General features: G+C 37.2%; 1 protein-coding gene across 10 annotated transcripts in view; it reads left to right on the forward strand.

Moving 5' to 3' along the window:
- fndc3a (fibronectin type III domain containing 3A) overlaps positions 1 to 21,313 on the forward strand; it is an 83,201-nt gene that overhangs the window by 34,198 nt on the left and 27,690 nt on the right. For 9 of the 10 annotated variants that reach the window (XM_058799273.1, XM_058799269.1, XM_058799271.1 and 6 more), the window contains 2 exons: positions 17,538 to 17,614; positions 17,985 to 18,228. In XM_058799273.1, the coding sequence (XP_058655256.1) occupies positions 17,538 to 17,614; positions 17,985 to 18,228 (321 nt within the window). Of the gene's footprint in view, positions 1 to 16,218; positions 16,368 to 17,537; positions 17,615 to 17,984; positions 18,229 to 21,313 lie in introns of those variants that run through there. The other variant, XM_058799278.1, reaches the window with a different exon arrangement.

Raw genomic sequence — 21,313 nt, forward strand, 5'->3', positions numbered from 1 at the left:
TAGTATAAATTGCAGATGGAACTTTAATACTCAAGTATGAGCTGTAGTAATGGTGCTAATTGTATTATCAACCACCATAGATTAACATATTACAGATGTCATCAGTCCAGTCAGCCCAGTCATGCTTTGGTAAATGAAAATCATGACATAAGTCAGAATTTCGACATGCTAAAGGTAAAAAGATGCATTTGAAAAAAAAGAGCAAATTATGAGGGTAAAAAAAGCCATAATTATGAGAGAATCAGATTTTTTTTGTCATATTATTTTGTCTCATATTTTAAGTTATCATAACTGACTTCAGCTTGTCAGTTTTGACTAGGGTTGCAAATTTCCGGAAACTTTCCATGGGAACTTCGTCTGGGGAACTTTGGAAATATTCCAAATTTGAAACTTACCAGGAATTTACGGGAATTAATTGGAAATTTATAAAACTGTATCATATACAAACATAAATATATATTTTTTTGATCATAGACTCACTTGCATGCAAACTAATACAAATTTTAAAAATGACATTTTTGGGGGGGAATCTGTGATGCTTTTTTCAGGATTTATTGATGAATAAAAACTTATGAACAGTTTATTCAAAACAGAAATATTTTCTAACAATATAAGTCTTTGCTACTACTTTTTAAAAATTTATTTAACACATCCTTGTTGAATAAAAGTATTAATTTATTTAAAAAAAAGAGAAAAGATACTGACCCCAAACTTTTGAATGGTAGTGTATTGTTAAAAAAGGATTTCTATTTTAAATAAATGTGTTGTTGTTTTTTTTAAAACTCTTTATTCATCAAAGAATCCTGAAAAAAGAATCACAGGTAGTAGTAGTAATAATAATAATAAAAATATATATTAAGCAGCACAACTGTTTCCAAAATTGATAATAAGCATATTAGAATGATGTCTGAAGAATCATGTGACACTAAAATATAATGTATTTCTGTGATGCAAAGCTACAGTCTTCAAAGTATATTACAACCGAAAACCATTATTTTAAATTGTAATACCGGCAATACTGCACAATATCACTGTTTTTTTTTTTTTTCTGTATTTTTGATCAAACAAATGAAGGCTTGATGAGCAAAAGATATGCAATGTTTAAAAACATTAAAAATAGTAATGTGTCCAAACTTTTGACCAGTACTGCACTTCTGTATGATAACAGAAACCTTGCTAGCAGAAGGAGCATCACAGCTTGAGCTATATAGCACACAGCCTACCTCATAAACTGTCTAGCTACTGTATAAACACTTTTTGGTATTTACTAGTTAAACGTGAATCCCATAGATCAAATATATTTAGAATATCAAAACTTAGATGTAGTCTTTGGGCTCAAATGCAGAAAGTGCGGCTTCAGAGAAAATGGAGGGGAATCCCCCTCTTAGGTGACTCGAGGATTGTGTGTGGGGGGAGGGTCATTTTTAGACTTTTGTTTTATTATTATCTCACCTAAACGTTTGTTCAGTCAGTGTATTTGTTTTTACTATGGTATAGCCTAATTTAGCTGCACAGTATATTACACACAGCACAAGGAAGTTTTAAACATTTTTTGTAATATTCATGTAATTTATATGAATACTTACCAAGATGGACATTTTGATATTTTGTGTGCAGGATTTAAGAAATGATCTGTGCATGTTAAGGAGGAAAGCACAGTGCATGTAGGGGGCGTGGCCTCGATAGCCCGCAGTGTGCTGTGTGCGATTGAGCAATGTGTAGAGTAGAAATTAAACTGAAATTGCATTAAATCTGGTTGTTTTAACTACATTTATGTTCCTAGTTCCTGCAATTTAGCAAATTTCCAGTTTATTCCCATTAATTCCCATGGAAAGTTTCCAGTCTTGAAAATTCCCGGAATTTTGCAACCCTAGTTTTGACTAATGTCGTAAAAATGATATTTCGTAATTTGGTATTTCATGATTTAGTATGTCATAATTGTGACATTTCATAATTATAACTAATAACTTGTAATTTCACTCATCATAACTGACTTTTGTGTAATTGTAATTATGTAATTGTAAGGTTGCAACAATAACTTTTTATTTCATAATTATAATTGTCATAATTGTGACTTTTTATCTCATAATTATGACTTGGTATCTCATAATATTGATTTACCAAAGCATGATGTAGCGTAAATAGGCTTCAATAGTGTACCATGGTACAGCTGCAGTATTTTGGTAAGGGTTGTGAGGCCAGTAGGACTATATTTTTAACAGCTAAAAATGATGCTTCAAACAGACTATGTGGTAGAGCAGTTGTGTTTATGGTTGTGTCTGCTGTCTGATGTGTGCGTTGGCACAGACGTCCACTGTGTTATGTTTTTTGGAAGGCATTATAGTGCATTTATGTGTGTGTGGGTAGGAACATTCCCTGTGAGTGGACATTTGTGTGGGTGTATTTATAAGGAGTTACTCGCAGCTCGGATTGCGACTGAAGCCAGCGGTGAGCTCTGAGTACTGTGACCCGATCTATTCATCCATCCAGAGAAGCCCTTACTAATGTCACCATGTTCAGATGCACAGTGCGGCTTTATTCCATCAGCATTGAACTGTGTGTAGAGCTCTTCTCTCTCCCACGAAGCGTAAAAAGGCAAAATTACTCATTTGAGACTAAACAGAACTATTGTTTGCCTATAGGTTAACATCAAAGAACATGTTAATCTTTGTTTCACGCTCATTTGAGACTAAACTAAATTATAGTTTACCTTTGGTTTGGCATTAAAGAGCATGACAGTCTGAACATGCTTTTCACACAGAGACAGTGATGCACTAGGGATGCACCCATATATAAATTGACTGAAATTGAATTCATTTGAGTTGAAAATTTTATGAAATTAAAAGGACCCTGGAGTGATATAACACCTAAATCTACCACAGCAGAAAATGAGTAGCCTGGAACAGTGGCCAATTATAGTTAAATGGCCATTATATAAAAATGTTTGACCATAGAGGAGGCCGCAATTGACCAGTCAGAATCAAGTATCTCAGAGAGCTGTGTAATAAAAAATGTTTTTCAGGAAACAACAAACAGGTACTGTATTTGTTCGCAATGGACGCTGCAATATAGTGTTTTGCGTGCTTCAGACATGTGGTACGTGTGTCAGACGTAAATCAGACAGCAAAATATTTATGTACACTGCTTCCAATATCAGGCAAATAGAACTAACTAAAGCAAATAATTAAAAGTGTGATGAAACGGAAGTAGTGACAGACCTTCAGATTACTGAAGAAAAAAAACTACACTAAACTAGTATTGGGCAGTATTAATGTGTAATGTGTTCAATGGTCCTCATTCATGAAATGCAAAAAAATTCTGTACATTGTAGAGCACGACCGATATATAATTTTGCCGATATGAGCCTGTTGCAGATATATCGGTATCGGTGAATATGCCGGTGACATGAACTTTTTTTTTTTTTTACAGAGCATATAGACCTTTTTCCTGAGTAAACGATGAGTGCTGCCATTACGCAGATTAAATGCATCTAAATGGTGTAATTACTTACTTTGTCCAGCAGCTCCATTGATTGCTACTGGCGACCCAGCTCAAACTTCACCCGAGTCCGCTGCTTCAAATTATCTGCCCACCACCCACCCGCACCTATATTTGATCGGCACATTACACTGATTCTGATTCTAATTAGAATTCTAATTAGTTTTGCGTGATGATGAATGGATGGTTCATTTTTAACAGCAGACATTAGAGCTGATCTGCGCATCACTTCATGCGTCTGCGGCGCACTGGAGCTGATCTCGGCCACTCAGTCAATGGTTGTGTTTATACCAGCCATGCCGCGGCCCAGAACTCATGCTCATCGGTCACATCACAGTATAGTCAGTAACATAGCAGACTGAAAAATTAGTATCTCTCTGCAGTCCAATAGATGGCAGTGCGGTGGTGGCTTGAGTCTGTTGATTTAACGCTACGTTGTCACCTAGTTGGTGAGACGCAAAGCTATAAAGTACATAAACAATGTCCCCGTCTTTTACTCTCACAATGAACTTATACTCGTTTGCTACATTAGTAGGGCCCTATGACTTCCGTGATGCAGAAAACGCGTACGGAAGCACGGAATCCAGTCATAAAACGGAATTTACTGTATAATGCAGATTTTCACGGAATCTGTCATTTTTGATGAATAAATAAAAAACAGGTCAGTACACTTAAATCAAATTGACATCGACTGGTGTCTGTGAACATTGAACTGAAAAAAGACTATTTAAATACGAATCCTCATGTTCATTTGATTTACCAGAATATACACAACACAGAATATATATATATTTTATTAATTTTAGATGTTTACATTTGGAAAAGCTGTGCTTCTTGCATCAACCTGCTCCTGTTGAATTGGCAGTAGCTTGTTACCCTACACAGTTACCTTGTTTTTCTTGATTCAAGTTATATAAATATATTGTTCTATTTGTGTTTTAAAGTTATTTATAATAAGTGATGTGATGTGAAGTGTACTGTTAAGTGCACTGATGTCAGGCTCATTTTGGATGGGCTCATTTCACAAATGGGAAGTGTCCAAACTTTTGACTGGTATTATACTATAAAATACACATGCCGATATATCGGTATCAGACTTGTTTTTAACTCCCTAATAGCGGTATCGCATCGGCCCCAAAAGACCCATATCGGTCGGGCTCTAGTAGATTTTTCTTAAAATCATTAATGCAGTAGATTGAACTTGATGATTTATGTAACAATGGTTTTATGAAAAAAAAAAAATGTTGAAATATTGTTCTGCTCGGGATTTCTGAATGAACCTGATGAATCTGTATATGTGGGGTCTCTGCAGAAAGATATTATAATATATATTTGTTTATGAATTCACTCTCAGTTTCTCCCGCACACGTTTCATTCACTGCATCTGCAGTCCATAGCTTTTGGAATGAATGAGTCGATGACTCATCCCACTTTGCTGAAGCCTTTAGGGATGGATGGAGCGAGGGAGAGAGAGAGAGAGATAGGATGAGAGATGGTTTGGAGAAAGATCCAAGAGCTTTTTTGTTTGAGCGATGATAATCCTTCAACAATTAGATGGGTGCAGGGTTCAACAAGCTTAATCAATACGCTTATTTTATATCCTACGTGCATGTACACCTCTGCATGCCATGTTGTCTTTTTGCAAATCTTGGGGTGGTAAACACAAACTCTATGTTCTTATAAATCTGTGTGGGCTTTTGAAATTAGACAAGGGAATTATCATACCCCATTGAATGTAGTCCAAGGAATGAGGAAGAAAGCATATTATCACAGTAAGCTTGACTTCCCCCAACCTTTCTTTCTCTATCGTGTTATTCTTTGAAGCATCACGAGAGGAGACAGTGGGATGTTTGCCAAATCGAGTTTCTTGTGTTCCATAAACATCGCTGTGGTCTTTTTCTCCCTCCGTGCATGTAGAGGACGTCACTCGGTCTGTCGGGGCATGACGGGGAGCTTGTTATACCCCTGTGGAGGATGCAAATAAAATATTTAGTACTCAAAAAAAAAAAAAAAAAAGGAAGAGACTTCCTTAAATTGCTCCATACTGCAAAGGAGGAGGTGGTTCATTAAATTAGTATTGTTGTAAGCATAACCAGTACTTTGGTAATCCTTCTATCCATTTACCTGCCTTTAAATCTGTTGGCAACTCTCTAATCCACTAATCTAATTGAACATTGTAGGACCCTCTCAACCAGTGACAAGTGTTAAGGGAATAGAGCCTCCAGTACACCTAGAAAGAAGAAAATAGTTACAACTAATCAGACAACAGATAATCAGTAATGCAAGTTTAGAGCTGGGTTAACGTTTTGTAATTAGCAATTAGCCTAGACGAGGGGTTGGTGGAACTGTTTGATTTGATTATTTCCGGGGCCGTTGTAATTAGACCCAGACAATGTGGACACATTCCCAGTGTTTTAGGTCGGATTAGCTGAAACAAAGAGCCAAGACCCAGACTGGATCCAGGAGGACAAAGTTAAATGTTCCATTAGTTACATTAATTTCCCGTGGATTGGAAAACTCTGTTATTCCAAGTGTGATGCAAATTTTCAATGTTAAATAATGCTGTACAAAGTCACAAAATCACAACCAAATCAGGTATTGATGCTTAAATCTCCAGTGTGTACTGCAATAACCATGTAATTGCTACATTTCCTACTAGAACTCGTTATTACAACTTGTAAACTCAATCTTTTGAGAGCTCCAACTTGTAACGCTTGACCACTGCAACGTCATGTGGCAAGATTTAATATTTCATAATATTATTTTAATAAATGACTATTGCTATTGTCTTAATGCAAGAATAATGTAAAAATTATAGAGATACAATACAGTTTAATGTAGCCAACACTGAGTTGAATAAAATCCTGCTAAAATTACGTATTTGCGTAACAAATGTTACTTGTTGTATTGTGGTTTGTCTATTGATTACTTAAAGGTGCCATAGAATGGAAAACTGTTTACCTTGGCATAGTTGAATAATAAGAGTTCTGTACATGGAAATGACATACCGTAAGCCTCAAACACCATTGTTTCCTCCTCCTTATGTAAATCTCGTGAATAAAAAAAGACCACTGAAAAATAGGCGAATGAGAACATAACGTGATGACGTAACAGTCGGGATCACTAATAGTTACAACCCCGACATTTGCATAACATATACCCACCCCTGTTCTATGCTAGATGCCAGCCGAACCATCAGAAGTTCTGCAGGTATTGTGAAGGAACAAGCGAAGACAACAGCGAAAATGGCAGATCATGGAAATAAATGTTATGTTCCGTGAAGTGCAGGGATGGGTTGGTGTCTGCATTCAGAAAGGCACGGACAGCAAATAACACGTTCTTACAAAATAAAAAAAAGTGATGTGACCTGTGTCCAAGTATGGTGACCCATACTCGGAATTGAAGGTGGAGAGAGCGCTGTACATTCACTCCCACCACCTACAATTCCTGCCGGACCTGAGACTCGAACTCGCAACCTTTTGGTTTACAAGTCCGACTCTCTAACCATTAGGCCATGGTTAGCTGCTTGCTAGCTGTAGCCTATTACAGTACATAAGATTTCACTTACCACATAAACAGAGTAAGGAGAGATGACTGAGGATGATGGCGAGTGATTTACAGATCCTGAGCACCACTGACAAGCATCTGATCTTGTAAAATGTGTGGTAAGTACTGCTGCTCCATAGTATAAACGGAGTACGTGCGATCGCGAATCTCTAAAGCAAAAGTGAAAGTAAAAGTCGATTGTGCATTTGAAAGCAGTTTCAGTGCCCCGTATATTAATAGCGGCTCCCTGATGCCCGCATTTTATATACAGTATAATTACCCAACGATATAACTGCACGATAAAGTATTGAAATATATATTTTGCTCCCTGTGTTTCCTTCCTGTGAGCTAATGAAATGAGCTGCACTGTGAAACAGCCAATCAGAGCAGAGCTCAACATTATTATTCATGACCCTTCCAAATAAGCCAATAACAGACCGTTTCATTCTAGGGAGAAATCCTAGGGTTGTAAATGCACATGTAAAACCGTTTCTGGATAATTTGTGCCCTTACCTAAGCCACATACCTTCTATGTAGATATCAGAGAACAGTTTAAAATATTGTATCAATGCATTCTATGGCACCTTTAAATTATATTCGTTTTGACCTTAATCGTGTTACCATTGTCATCTAGGAATTACAACATAGCATAAAAGCATTGTAATTTTTGCAACACTAGTGGCACCAACTGGAACTACAGTCTGCAAAGTGCGTTTGAGCATCCATCTGTAACATCACAAGTGGCATAAGTTTGGGTCAGGACTACTTGTTTATCTAAGCACTAAAAAGCTGGCCAAGTTTTTAAAACTTTTCTTTTGCGATCTCATTTGGTGCCACAAGACACCCTGCAACCTAAATTAATATACTGTGCAACCAGGTAAAAGTACTGACTGAATATTTTATTACAGCACAATTTTGAGCATTCACACTGACAGCGATTTGTAGGAACAAAGCAGTTAGACGTCATTCATTTTCAAGTTAGAGCTGGAGGCTTAAGGTGATGTGAGCGATCGCTAATAAAGTTCAGTGTAGAACTTTATGAAAAGTAACCATGATCATGAAGCTCACATCTGCTGCTTGATATGTTTAAATTCAAGAAGGAATACCTACTCGCAACGAAGAACACAGCAACTGGGCGACCGCCAGAAGAGGTTTTATGAGTTTCTCAAGTTTCTATCTAACCTGAACGCTAACCCTTTATGTAGGTTTAACTGTGTTTGCATATCCATCTATCCATCCATCCATCCATCCACCCATCTTCCGCCTCTTATCCAGGAAGTAAGGATGACATCCTTTTCCCTGGCCACTTCCTTTTTGTTCATCCTGTGGGAGCCCAAGGTGTTCCCAGGCCAGCCAAGAGATATAACCCCTCCAGCGTGTCCTGGGTCTTCTCCAGGGGTCTCTTCCCAGTTGGACATGTTTAGAACAGGGAAGATGACCGGGAGGAATGTGCTGTTCTTTAATTACCATTGAAGATTAAAGTCCACTTCATTGTCTGCATTCTACATTTTTATCTATCAAGAAACTACAACTGAGAAATGGAGAGCTGCATTGGCACTGTCTGTCAGGATATCAGCAGAGGATGAGATTGTCAACATGTTGAACATCTCAAGTGACACGACCGTCAGGCTGTAGCCTAGTTTTCCTGTTCATCTTATTGGATTTCAGTAGAGCGTTTGGAGCATTTACTGAACATGCCAAAGATCTCAAGAGAGCCACAAAGGTTCATCGGTTTGTGTTTGCCGTCAGCTCTAATGAGCAGATCTCAATGATGTTGGCTTTCCTAGCCAGTCCTCAAAACTCTTTCAGAGTTGTTGAGTTATGGTTTATGTTTAGACTTGTCGGTTCTCGGTTGTGTTTGTGTCTGAGAGAGATAGAAAAGATTTAACGGCTGTTTATTCTCAGAACAGAACTGCCTGTTTGGAGTTATTCTTGGCTCAGTGCGTGTGTGTTTTTCTCGTCCTCTACGTGTTTGTTGATGTTTCCTCTGGAAGGCTGGCACTGGGGGTCCACGTCAGCAGAACAGCAGACCGTTCATGCTCTTCTGGTGGGGGGTGGGGGTCTGAAATGAGAGAGAGAGAGAGAGAGAGAGAGAGAGAGAAAGAAACAGAAAGAGGGAGGGGGATGTGGCCTTTTGTGTCTGATCTCAGTCTATGCTTGTGCGTCAGTCTGATGTAAAAGTGTGGGTGTCTTTTTTTTTTTCCATTCTAGCCCATCCCCCTTTTTTCCACACCTAGCCCATCCTTCATTTTCCTACGTAGTCCATACATCATTTTACCTTCCTAGCTGTCTTATCTCTTTGCACTTCATTCATTGATTCTTCCATTGATTCTTCCATTGATTCATTCATTCTTTCATTCAGTTGTTTGTGTTTGTTCATATGTATATTTAATGTGTGTATGTGTGTGAGAGAGAGAGGGTGGATTACACAAATAAATGTGTGTGTGTGTATAACTGGGAAAGCCTGTCATGCACACGGCTGGAGTCAACGCATCTACGACTCTCTATCACCCTTGGTAGAAAATGTCGCCACAAACGGATGCAACATTAGCATCTTTCCACGCCCCTGCCAAACCATAGCGTAAATCAGAAATCGATCGTCTTACTCAGGAGGGTCTCTGATGTAGAATTGGATCAGATTCCTCCCACGCTCTGGGTATTTTGGCTCTGAGGTGACCTGACGCAGGGCCGTTAGTCTGAGTCATTAGTCATCAATTAGTCCGCTTGAGTCTCTCCTAAAACGGGCATCAAAGCCAGCGCAGCACTCCACATCAAAGTGAAGAGCTAATAGTCCTCTATGCTCTTTGTAGTACTACAAGACTTATAAGACGGGCTAATGATTTTAATAGGATGCATTATTGAGTAATGTTGTCTATGAGTAGTGCTGTTGTTTTTTTAAATATTAGCATTAGTGGTTGACCGAAATGGTGTTTTAAAAGCAGATGCCAGTATCTAGAGAGCAGGGTGTTTGTATAGCCCAACCAGTGACACACGCTTGATGGTGTCTCCACAACCTGGATTTATAGCGTGTAGTACACAGTTAAGCATACAGTTAAGGGCAATAGACCCTTTTCACATTTGTGGGGTTTACAGAAGCAGACATCGTCATAGCTGTAAACTTCAATATTGGTGAGCAGAAACAACGAATATAATTTGAGTTCCCAATTGACCCTTCCCAGGGCTGCACGATACATCATTTCAGCATCGATATCGCGATGTGCGCATCCACGATAGTCACATCGCAGTATGTGCGTTGTTTAGTATATTGATCATTATATTTATACTGATCGTTTTCGCGCTGCTGTCTAAATACATTTATATATAAATATATACTATAAAATGAAAAGACATTTCTTTTAAATCTATAGCACAGTAATGAAGGCAGTAACATATGATAGATAGGACAGAACAAAAAAGACTATTAATAATCTTTCATTGCGCAAAAGCATTAAAATACGAAAGGCTCCAATACAGAGCAGCTGTGGCACAAAGCTCTTATGCACATCCTGAGCGCAGAATGATGCGCCTGAAGCAGCACGGAGTCACAGCGTGGAGGTTGTGCAGCCCTCCGAGTCCGCATAGAAAAGTACAAAGGGAAAAGACATTGATGCGTAGTGTATTAAATCTGTGCGTTAGTTTATTGAGCCTTTTCTTTTAACAGTTTTAGACCTCAGTTACTGTGCGCTCTTGGAGAGAGTTTGACTGTAGTAACCGAACGTGACACGCAGTTTGAATGCTGAATGGAGGATGACAGACAGACGCAGTGGAGAGAAGTTTACCTGAACTTGAATTTAACAAATTAAATATTCATCTGTACCTCAGATTAAACTATTCAACAGCTTTAGAACACTTGAAATATTGTGCACGGAAACGTTATGGTGCTTTATAATGTTTTTGTGCCTTTCAAGGGGCTCAACAATAACACAATTGTATACGCACAATATCGGATTTGGATCGGTCTCGTCTGACTGATACCCGATCCGCAGAAAATGACCGTATCGGAGCCGACACCGATCCTGAGTATCGGATCGATGCATCACTACACGTGAACACTGAATTCCGTTCATCTCCGTGTCTATTTGTGTTTGAAATGACACACATGTGCGAAACTGTGTTAACCCTCTGGGGTCGACAAACGCGTATACGCGTTTTGAGGCAGATTTTCCTGATAAGGCCGAAATGAGCTTGAATTACTCTGCCATTTTTGATCGTACAGATAAGAGCAATACACCATTCGAATCTGTAAGGGGTCTACTTTTATTTGTGTTAAACATGGTTAAACATGGTTGCTTATGGCTTAGGTGAAGGTAAACAATTGATAAAGAAAATGGATAGTATTGGTTCACAGCAGTTTAATGTTCCTGATGCTTTCTGTGTCATGAATGTTAATCAAACAACAAAACAGAGAAAAATTACTTTTGTAGCTTTAACACAGATATATCAGAGTTAATTTATACACTGAAGACTATGTATGCAGTGTTATCTTACATTTGATTATTCAATTTCTGTACTTGAATACTGTTAATTACCTGAAGAATATAAAGCACGGTTTATTTAATTTGTATAATTTTTTAATTATATTTATCTATGTTTGTAATTAGCTTATTTTCTATTTTGAAACCTACAAAATCACCCCAATCATTGATTATTTTATATATATATAATATTAGGGGGCAAATTCCAAATGGAAGTGATCATCCCTATCCCTTTGGAGTGAACAGGGCACGTGCGAGCCATTATTTAGTCATTTGAAATGCAGCTGGGATGTTCCCTTGACAACACAGCACGGTGTGCGTCAGTAGATGTCGCTGTTTTAACGTCATATGTCTTTTTATTGTTGTTAGCATAACTGTTGCAAATTAACATTTTATATTTTAAAACGTTTTTAAAGTTTTTTGCTATATAATATATAAAAACTAATATGTATACAACTTTTTAAAATATAAAATGTATTATTATCAAACGATTATCAAACGATTAATCTGCGTTAAAAAAAAAAATATTAACACGTTAAAATTTTTTGATTAATCGCATGCGTTAACGTTGACACCCCTAATTTATATGTATGTGTATATATATTTATATGTATGTGTGTGTGTATATATGTATGTATAGTGTTGTCAAAAGTACTGACCGCAATACCATTCGGTAATGAAATTTTAAAAACGTCCATTTCCCGCTAAGATTTGAGTGGATTCTTAAACAGCGCTGACTGTTCATTGTGTTTACGCGCTCAACAGATACATCTGTGATTGGCTTCAATGATCATCGCTTCACAATCTTCACCGAGCGCTTCATTGATCATTGAAGCCAATCACAGATGTATCTGTTGAGCGCGTGAACACAATGACCAATCAGCGCTGTTTAAGAATCCACTCAACAGTACTCAGATCTTAGCGGGAAATGGATGTTTTTTTTGACAACACTATATGTATGCATGTATATGTGTATATATATTAGGGGTGGCACGATACATGTGTTCGTACCGAACCGTCACGGTTATTACAACAAATACAGGTAATTCACCCTCAATCCAGAAGGGGGCGCCCGCAGCAATGCAACACTGTTTGATAACCGCCAGCAGAAGAACAGCAAATGCGCACTTCAAGTTGCGCACTTGAAAACAAAGCCCCCTAGACAGTGACCATGTGCTGATTCTGAACGCATCTCTCTCTGACAAGGGAGTATACTTTAAAGGCTTGCGCACTCAACTGCTTGCGAAATGGAGCTTTATGCTCGTGTATCCTACCTCTCTCATTCGGCAAAAAAATCCAAATATTCCGTAATATTTCCATATTTGCGATGTATCTAACCGTGACCCCCGAACTGTGGTACGTACCGAACCGTGACGTGTGTACCGTGCCACCCCTAATATGCATGAATGCAGTGTTTCCCACAGACTTGGACTCTATTTGTGGTGGCATATATGCAAATTAATTCTCTGTCAGCAGGAGGCACTTTTAGAGCGCGGAGAAATAGCGCTTTCCCCGGTAACGCTGTACACAAAACAGCGCTCCGCTTACAAACGCTGCTTTATCAGACATTACACGCAAGATGAAATGAAAATGACATCTAAAATTTTCTGAAGACAGTCGGTTTCCTTCAGAAATACAGTGTTATAAAAACACCCGCACCATGTTTAGATTTTGAAACGTGCAGTGCTCCTTTATTCAACAAAGTCAAAGCTTTTTGAAAAAATCTGTTTGTGGCGGGCCGCCACAAATAAATCAATGTATGGGAAACACTGGTGTATGTATGTGTGTGTGTGTGTGTGTGTGTGTGTGTGTGTATGTGTGTATATATATATATATATATAATATGTATATGTATGAATGTGTATGTATATGTATGTAATACATATAAACCTTTGCTAGATTAGATTTACTGCAGTATGTTATTAACTGTGTAAAGGGTCTATTAATTTCATTGCATTTATGCCGGCTTTTAAAGACATTTAAAAATGTCATTTAAAAGGTCTGAGCGAAGACATTAGTGTGCAATAATTTAAGTGTATTTATCAAAATTCTAATTTTTTGGCAATGCAAATTATTCCAAATATTTGAATTGCTGTCAGATCCATTAAGTGAACATAATGATTAAATTTGATGATTTCTGTCCCTATTTGTTGTGCATGTCGTTGTGTTGTCATTACCTTATAATGCTACATGCACTTTTACAAGTTGTTTGAACTGAAATGTGTGTTGGCAGTGTGTACACAACCACCATATAATGATAATCCACCCTGTGTGTGTGTGTGTGTGTTTAAAATCTACTAAAATCTTTACCCCTTTCTCAAATCGAGCCGTCTGTCTGTGTGACTTTAGTTTGATTGACAGTTGCATTTTAGCACAGACTGCACTGGTGTCTTACCTCAGACCTGCCCTGAGTGAGCTGTCATCAGTTGTTTCACCGCTGGAGCAGATGTAGACAAGAATGAGTCCTAAGCGATTGAGGTGTTTTGTTGTTGGATGTAATAATGAACATAGCAGTAGTCATTTACTCCCGTCATCTGAGCGGCTGAAGAGGATTAGGTTTGGTTCTGAAGGGAATGCGCCCTCCATCTACATAAATGCGTCTGTTTCATTCGTGATCCAGCTTCACCTCCAGAAGAAGCGAGTACAAGGTTTTTTTAAATGAATCTTTGCAAATCGCCTTTCCTAATAATGTGCTAATTAGCAAGTTTCACAATGAATGCGGCTAAAGTAAACAGTCCCTCAGAGAGCGGCTTGGAAGAGAGGGGCGGGGTTAGAAGAGCTCATTAACATTTAAAGGAGAATGACACAATACAGCTTGCTCTGAAAAGCTGTTTTTGACAGGGTAAAAAAAGGTGTTTTTTACACTACCAATTAAAAATTTTAACCAAACAATGTTACAGACTTTTCATTAAGAACCTAAAGAATAATATCTACTTGTGGAAAATGGGCATTATATGTTTAAAGTTAGTACATTGCTACATTGCATTAAACTCTTATTTCCAAAACCCAATGAAATTCCTATATGGGACTGATTTGCATAATCCTTAAAACGTAGTTAATGTCCAATATAAAATTCAAGAGTTACTCCGTTCGAAAGATCAGACATTTCTGTTTTGAACCTGTCACCAACCACATACACACTCATTTAGACAGAGACCCACTTTGACGCTGATTATAGAGCAGCGACGGCATGCGCGTGCCGTAATTACTTCCAGCAAGCACTTGCTGATTATGTGAGTTAGTCTGTTCATGGAATGAAAACAGCCGCGATCTGGTCGAGGAGGATGTGAACTGAGAGCTAATACAACAGTGACACATGATGTCGAAACAAGAAGCACTAAACCACCCATGTTTGTATGTTCATCTTGACATCCTTACTGTATGTCGGAGATATGATGTTTAAAAACAATCTGACTGTAATCGAATGCTGTGTGGATCAGTTTCCTGATGCTCAGGTGGAACGTGAGGGTCCTCCGCTATTGGAAATGTTAGGACAGGACTCTCCTGGCTCTGGCTAGATTAATAAGGTTTGTTTTAGGTCAGGTTGAGCAGAGCAGGTCAGCGTGTTCCTCCATTATGCTACATCCAGGTGCTTAGGCCCAATTTTATCTTTTCATTGTGTTTCTCTGGCATAGCTTGTACAAATAATAGTGCTGCAGTTTCCATGAAAGACAACATGAGAGAAATTTGTGGAAAATGTGACTTGAATGGTGATCTAAATGTTTAGACAGAATGGTCATTTGTAATTCCGCTGTTGTCCGACTATCAAAAAACACAGGAAAAAATACTGTTATAAGTTTAACAATTGTAAAACCCTTACATTAACAAATAAAAATATATGTCTTGGCCATGATCAGTTAACATAAAATAAAGCAGAGAGCATAATATCCAACTAAATAAAACACATTGTTGTCTTCGTTAACTGAAAATTTAGTGTTTACTGTTTTACATTATTACACACTATTTTTCCAATTGAATACTGTAAAGCTGCTTTGACACAATATGTATTGTTAAAAGCGCTGTATGAACAAAGGTGACTTGACATAACTTTTAAAATATTATGTATATTTTATTTATTTAAAATAAGTAAAACATTGTCATCAGTATATCAATTACATTTTGGTTATTGTCCAGTATCAGTGTTTTTGGCAATATATTGCCCATGCCCAATGTTAGATTATTTATCCACTGATATTAGATAAATTTTATATATTCTTTTAGAAAATTCTGTCATTTACTCACTCTTAACTTGTTTCAAACCTGTAAAAATGTCTTTGTTCAACATAATAGAAGATATTTTGATCATTAAGCAAACAGTTGAGAATTTATTACTTTTTAGGTGAACTATCCCTTTAAAAGGTCTAGTGATAAATAATCGCAAAGATTTAACCCTTTAAAAGAGCTTTCTCTTGTTGCTGTGTGTGGCATGTAGGAATTTTACTGCTATATAAAATTGTATATTTTTATTATAAAAAAAATAAATGTAATTAATTTTTTTGTTTTGTTTATTCATTTTAAGTTTTATTTCTTAATTTTTTTTATGTATTTTTTTTCTCACAGAACGTTATGGTGTATATATTAGCAGTAGTTAACTTGATCGTGTCAGCTAAACCTTGATCCCTTATTCTGTAGTTGTAGTGCAGAGGACTTTTACCTTTTACCTGTGACCGAAGGATCTAGTTTGGAAAGGTGGAGCTAGAAACCTTTGCACTAAAGAGAGGGAAGAGGACGAAAAACAAATACTAGCCCACACGTACATTCCTATTCTTCATGGAGGACTGTTATTTTCTCTGTTGCTTTGCCCTTTTACCATGAGTGAAGGAACTACACCTGCACAGCAGGACGGAGGTCTGTGTTTACTTGTGTCCTTTTGCGTTTGCGTGTGTGTTTGCTGTCGTTTGCATCATCCAGCTCTAACAAGCTCTGCGAGTCTTTTCTGAAAGTGAAAGTGTCAGATTGCAAAGGAATGCATGAAAGAGCTGATCTGTAACAGGCTTTGCTGAGTCGCAGTTTTTTCCTGTACAGACACTCCAGTACTAAAACTTCCACCGACTCTGGCGTTTTATCAACTGCTATGCAGACACATTCAGCTCAGTGTGTTTCTTTACCCAGCTAAGTAAATGTCATGAATTATGCGCACTGACGTGCTAAATATGCTTATCAATGTTGGGGCAAAAACTAAAACTCCTTTGATGTGAAAGTGAACTGCACACAGCAGTAAATATGACCCAAAAATAACAGGTTTTCTGACCTGCTTTGTGTTTAAAGTTCACTCTAACATTTGCTTTCATCATCATTGTTATTTACTCAAACTGGTCAATAAGTGTCCAAGATAATGAAAAGGAAAAATTTAGTTTAAGGTTCTTTGAAATATAACTTTTATATTAATGTTGATTTAAGTATAGTTTTGAAAAATCACAATTTCAGTGATCACATGGTTATACCACATGACTTTTTAAAAGTTTTTTTTCCAATTAAAAACTGCTAACATTTTCCTTATACCTTGATTACAAGAGTGTACATATATAATATTTATAAAAAGAAAATAAAAATAAAAAAGTGGAAATGTTACACCCCATAACCTGATTTCATCAACAGAAGTTTTTTTTTTTTTATGCTGCTTTGCTTATTTTAATAAGAATAATAATAATAATTTCTAATTACTTTTTTCTCTCTTCTATTTAAGATCAATTAATCTTTTAATGAATCTTTTTAAAGATATTAGTGAAAAAATCATTCTTTTGAGTTCCAATTCCGAAAACCTCTCTGAATGATTTGGTCACAAATAAATTCATGAAATATATATTAAAAAAAAAAGGTTCGGTTTCACTCCGAAATGCATCACATTACGAAAGTAAAAGTGTGATTTAGCGAGCAATGTACTTTAGATCTCACGTGTCTATGTGACGCTGCTTTAAATCACTTTTTATTGTATAAAGCGCTATAGAAGTAAATGTGACATGACGTGGTGTGTGTTTCACTTTTTTATATTTATTGTTCAATATGTTTCCTTCACAGGTCCTGCTCAGGTTCCCATGATGTCCCCAAACGGTTCAGTGCCTCAAATCTATGTGCCTCCTGGATACGTTCAACAGGTGAGTCATTACGGAACTAGTTTTATATTATTTTTATGGGAGTTGTTATTTTGGATTGGTGAAAAGGATGCAATTTTCAGTCGACTCTGTGGCCCTTTTCCAAACCGTTTAAGCGTCCTACCTAGCAGCATTTTCTGGCATCATAGGTGCTATCAAAGTGAAGGCTGTTGCTGGCATTAGTCTGCAAAATGATGCTGCCTTAGGACAAATTTCTGCCTATAAAAGAGCTTGGTGGAGCACATTGGAACATATCAAACTAAATAATTTCTAAAATGCTGTACATTTCAAATCTATATTCAAATCTTTAACGCAAATCAGGCTAAAAGTATGGTATGTGCCTGTGTAATTTTCTCTCTATCTTTCCATGCAGATCATTGAGGAGAACGGAGTGAGGCGGGTGTTGGTCTTACCTCAGACGGAGTTTCATCCGGGGGGCCATTCCCCGCTTCACCATCCGCCGCCCCACGCCCACCTGCAGGCCTTCATCCCCCACCCGCACATCATGCACCCTCCCCCTCACCTGTACTCAGGCATGGCTGGAGGAACCGGAGATATGAACCCCCAGTACATCTCCCAGTACCATCCGGCACACACGACCATCTACCCAGAGCAGGGTCAGTTTACACACACACACATACTTTTGCCTCACCAAGAGGGGGGACTGCATGCTGCGCCATTACTGACTCTTCAAGGAGAAATTTTTTCTTCAAGGAGTTTATTTGCAAAAACCGATAAACTCCACTTTAAAAAAAAAAAAAAAGAGATGATTGCCCTGCATTATTCTCCGCATATAGCGCGATCTGAACCCTCGATGCGTTTTGTCAAAAAAGCCGGTATTGTCCACTTACAAAGCATCGTGAGTTCACGTTTTACTGCAGAAGCCGACAAGCGCCCTTGTTGTTTTGGAACAGAAGCCGATAAGTCAATTTTAGCGAATCAGTGCTCTGTATTCAAGTGCTGTGACAACACTACTTTCACTTTGAAAAGATGTGCTAGCTGAGAGGAGTTTCGTCAAAGCTGACTAAAAGTGATCGCAGATGGATAATTTCGACGAATTTGATGAACCTGTGATAACTTCTTCAGGGCGTAAAAGGAAAATAAAAGCTGAAATGTTTTCATGGAGCCTTGCAAAAGCAGCACGTTACAATGGTGAGGGAAAAGCTCTGTGTATTGCGTGTAATCGCTTCCAAACAGTCTATGATCACAACAACAACTACATTGTCATCAGAAGAGATTACAAAGATTAAAAGATTTTTTTTAAACTGTAAAACATGAAATGTGGAGAGATATGCTTTTGCCAAAAACGACTGTTGGAGTTATCTGCTTTTGCTATAAAACACACTTTTAATATGTAAAAAAACATACTTTCAATTAACTTTTTAATTTTGTAAATTACCTGTATTTAAGTTATTATTACTTAATCAAAACAACCCAACTGCAGTTTGATTGATATTACTTGCGCAATAAAAAAAAACGTGATTTCTGAAAAAACATAAAAATCGTTTTTTGCAAATTAAAATTGCAAAAAAAATCAGTTATTGGTTTTTGCAAATTAACTCTTCAAATATAGGCCTATATTTTAGCTGAGTTATGGACTCAGAGAGAGAAAGACTGAAAGCTGTGAAATATGTTGCCTTTAAATACTGAACACAAAAACAAATTCTTGTAGGGAACACTTACCTTTACCATAGACTCTGGTCACTTTACTAATATTTTGGTGTTATGCAATATGTTATTAAAAACACAAATTAACTAATAAATATATTTACCAATTAATATACTTACATTTTTAACAGTAATTTATTTAATATTAGAAGTTATTATCAATAATTTAACCTGTGTATGAATATTTAAAGGAACGAAAACTATTTTTGAAAATAGGCTCATTTTCTAACTCCACAAGAGTTAAACAGTTGAGTTTTACCATTTTTTTTAATCCATTCAGCCGATCTCCGAGTCTGGCGGTAGCACTTTTAGCTGCAGCTTAGCATAGATCATTAAATCTGATTAGACCGTTAGCATCTCGCTCAAAAATGACCGAAGAGCAGGCGCAATGATATTACGCAGCACCTGCAAATAGGCTAACTTCCGTCAACATAACCAATGTGACCACCTGCTTGCACAGGAAGCGTGCCTTGCAACCATGGAGACATTTGTGAGAGACGCTGCGTAATATCATTGCGCCTGCTGCACCCATGGTACGGCAGCAAAGTTCCTTGATTATTACGCCGGAATGAGAGCATAGTTCCTAGCCATATCGGCCTATGTATACGCAACTTTTCAGTCAGTCTTAGTACACAATGTACTTTCAAAAATAGTGGCGTGTTCACTAATAATAATAATAGTAATAATACTGTTAATACCAAATAATACTGTTCATAATACTGTTCATGTTAACATTAATACATAATAAAGTAAATTAAGTCAATGGCATTTAGTTTGTTTTTATTACATTTTGAGGTTAGGTTTTTGAGGTTAAGTTTTTGAGTTAAATATAATATTAATTATTTTCAAGTAAACAGTCAGTAATAAAGAGAAAATAAAAATAAGAACAATGACAATATTGTTGTTTTATTAATATTAATGGCATTATTGGTGTTGTTAGTGTTGATTGAAACTAAAACTTCTATAGCTAAAATAATATTTAAATATTAGATGAAAAACGAAAATTAGAAATGTTCCCTTGTCAACCAAGTAAATAATTCTGTTAAAGTACTAAAATTACTAAAACCTAAACTGAAATAAAAATAAATAAAAGCCAAATAACAATGTTTAAAATAAATAAATAAATTTTAAAAAGGCAAAAGCACAAAATTAGCTTTTTTTACATTTACTAAAAATGAAAAAATAGAAGCAAATTAAAATATATTAATAAATGCTACAACAGCGTATAAATGACATCAAAATAGCACTGTGCATAACAGACATATATATAGTGAGGAAAATAAGTATTTGAACACCCTGCTATTTTGCAAGTTCTCCCACTTAGAAATCATGGAGGGGTCTGAAATTGTCATCGTAGGTGCATGTCCACTGTGAGAGACATAATCTAAAAAAAATCCAGAAATCACAATGTATGATTTTTTTAACTATTTATTTGTATGATACAGCTGCAAATAAGTATTTGAACACCCGAGAAAATCAATGTTAATATTTGGTACAGTAGCCTTTGTTTGCAATTACAGAGGTCAAACGTTTCCTGTAGTTTTTCACCAGGTTTGCACACACTGCAGGAGGGATTTTGGCCCACTCCTCCACACAGATCTTCTCTAGATCAGTCAGGTTTCTGGCCTGTCGCTGAGAAACACGGAGTTTGAGCTCCCTCAAAGATTCTCTATTGGGTTTAGGTCTGGAGACTGGCTAGGCCACGCCAGAACCTTGATATGCTTCTTACAGAGCCACTCCTTGGTTATCCTGGCTGTGTGCTTGGTCATTGTCATGTTGGAAGACCCAGCCTCGACCCATCTTCAATGCTCTAACTGAGGGAAGGAGGTTGTTCCCCAAAATCTCGCAATACATGGCCCCGGTCATCCTCTCCTTAATACAGTGCAGTCGCCCTGTCCCATGTGCAGAAAAACACCCCAAAGCATGATGCTACCACCCCATGCTTCACAGTAGGGATGGTGTTCTTGGGATGGTACTCATCATTCTTCTTCCTCCAAACACGTTTAGTGGAATTATGACCAAAAGTTCTATTTT

This window comes from Onychostoma macrolepis, chromosome 15 (assembly GCF_012432095.1).
Source record: "Onychostoma macrolepis isolate SWU-2019 chromosome 15, ASM1243209v1, whole genome shotgun sequence".
Lineage (NCBI taxonomy): Eukaryota > Metazoa > Chordata > Actinopteri > Cypriniformes > Cyprinidae > Onychostoma > Onychostoma macrolepis.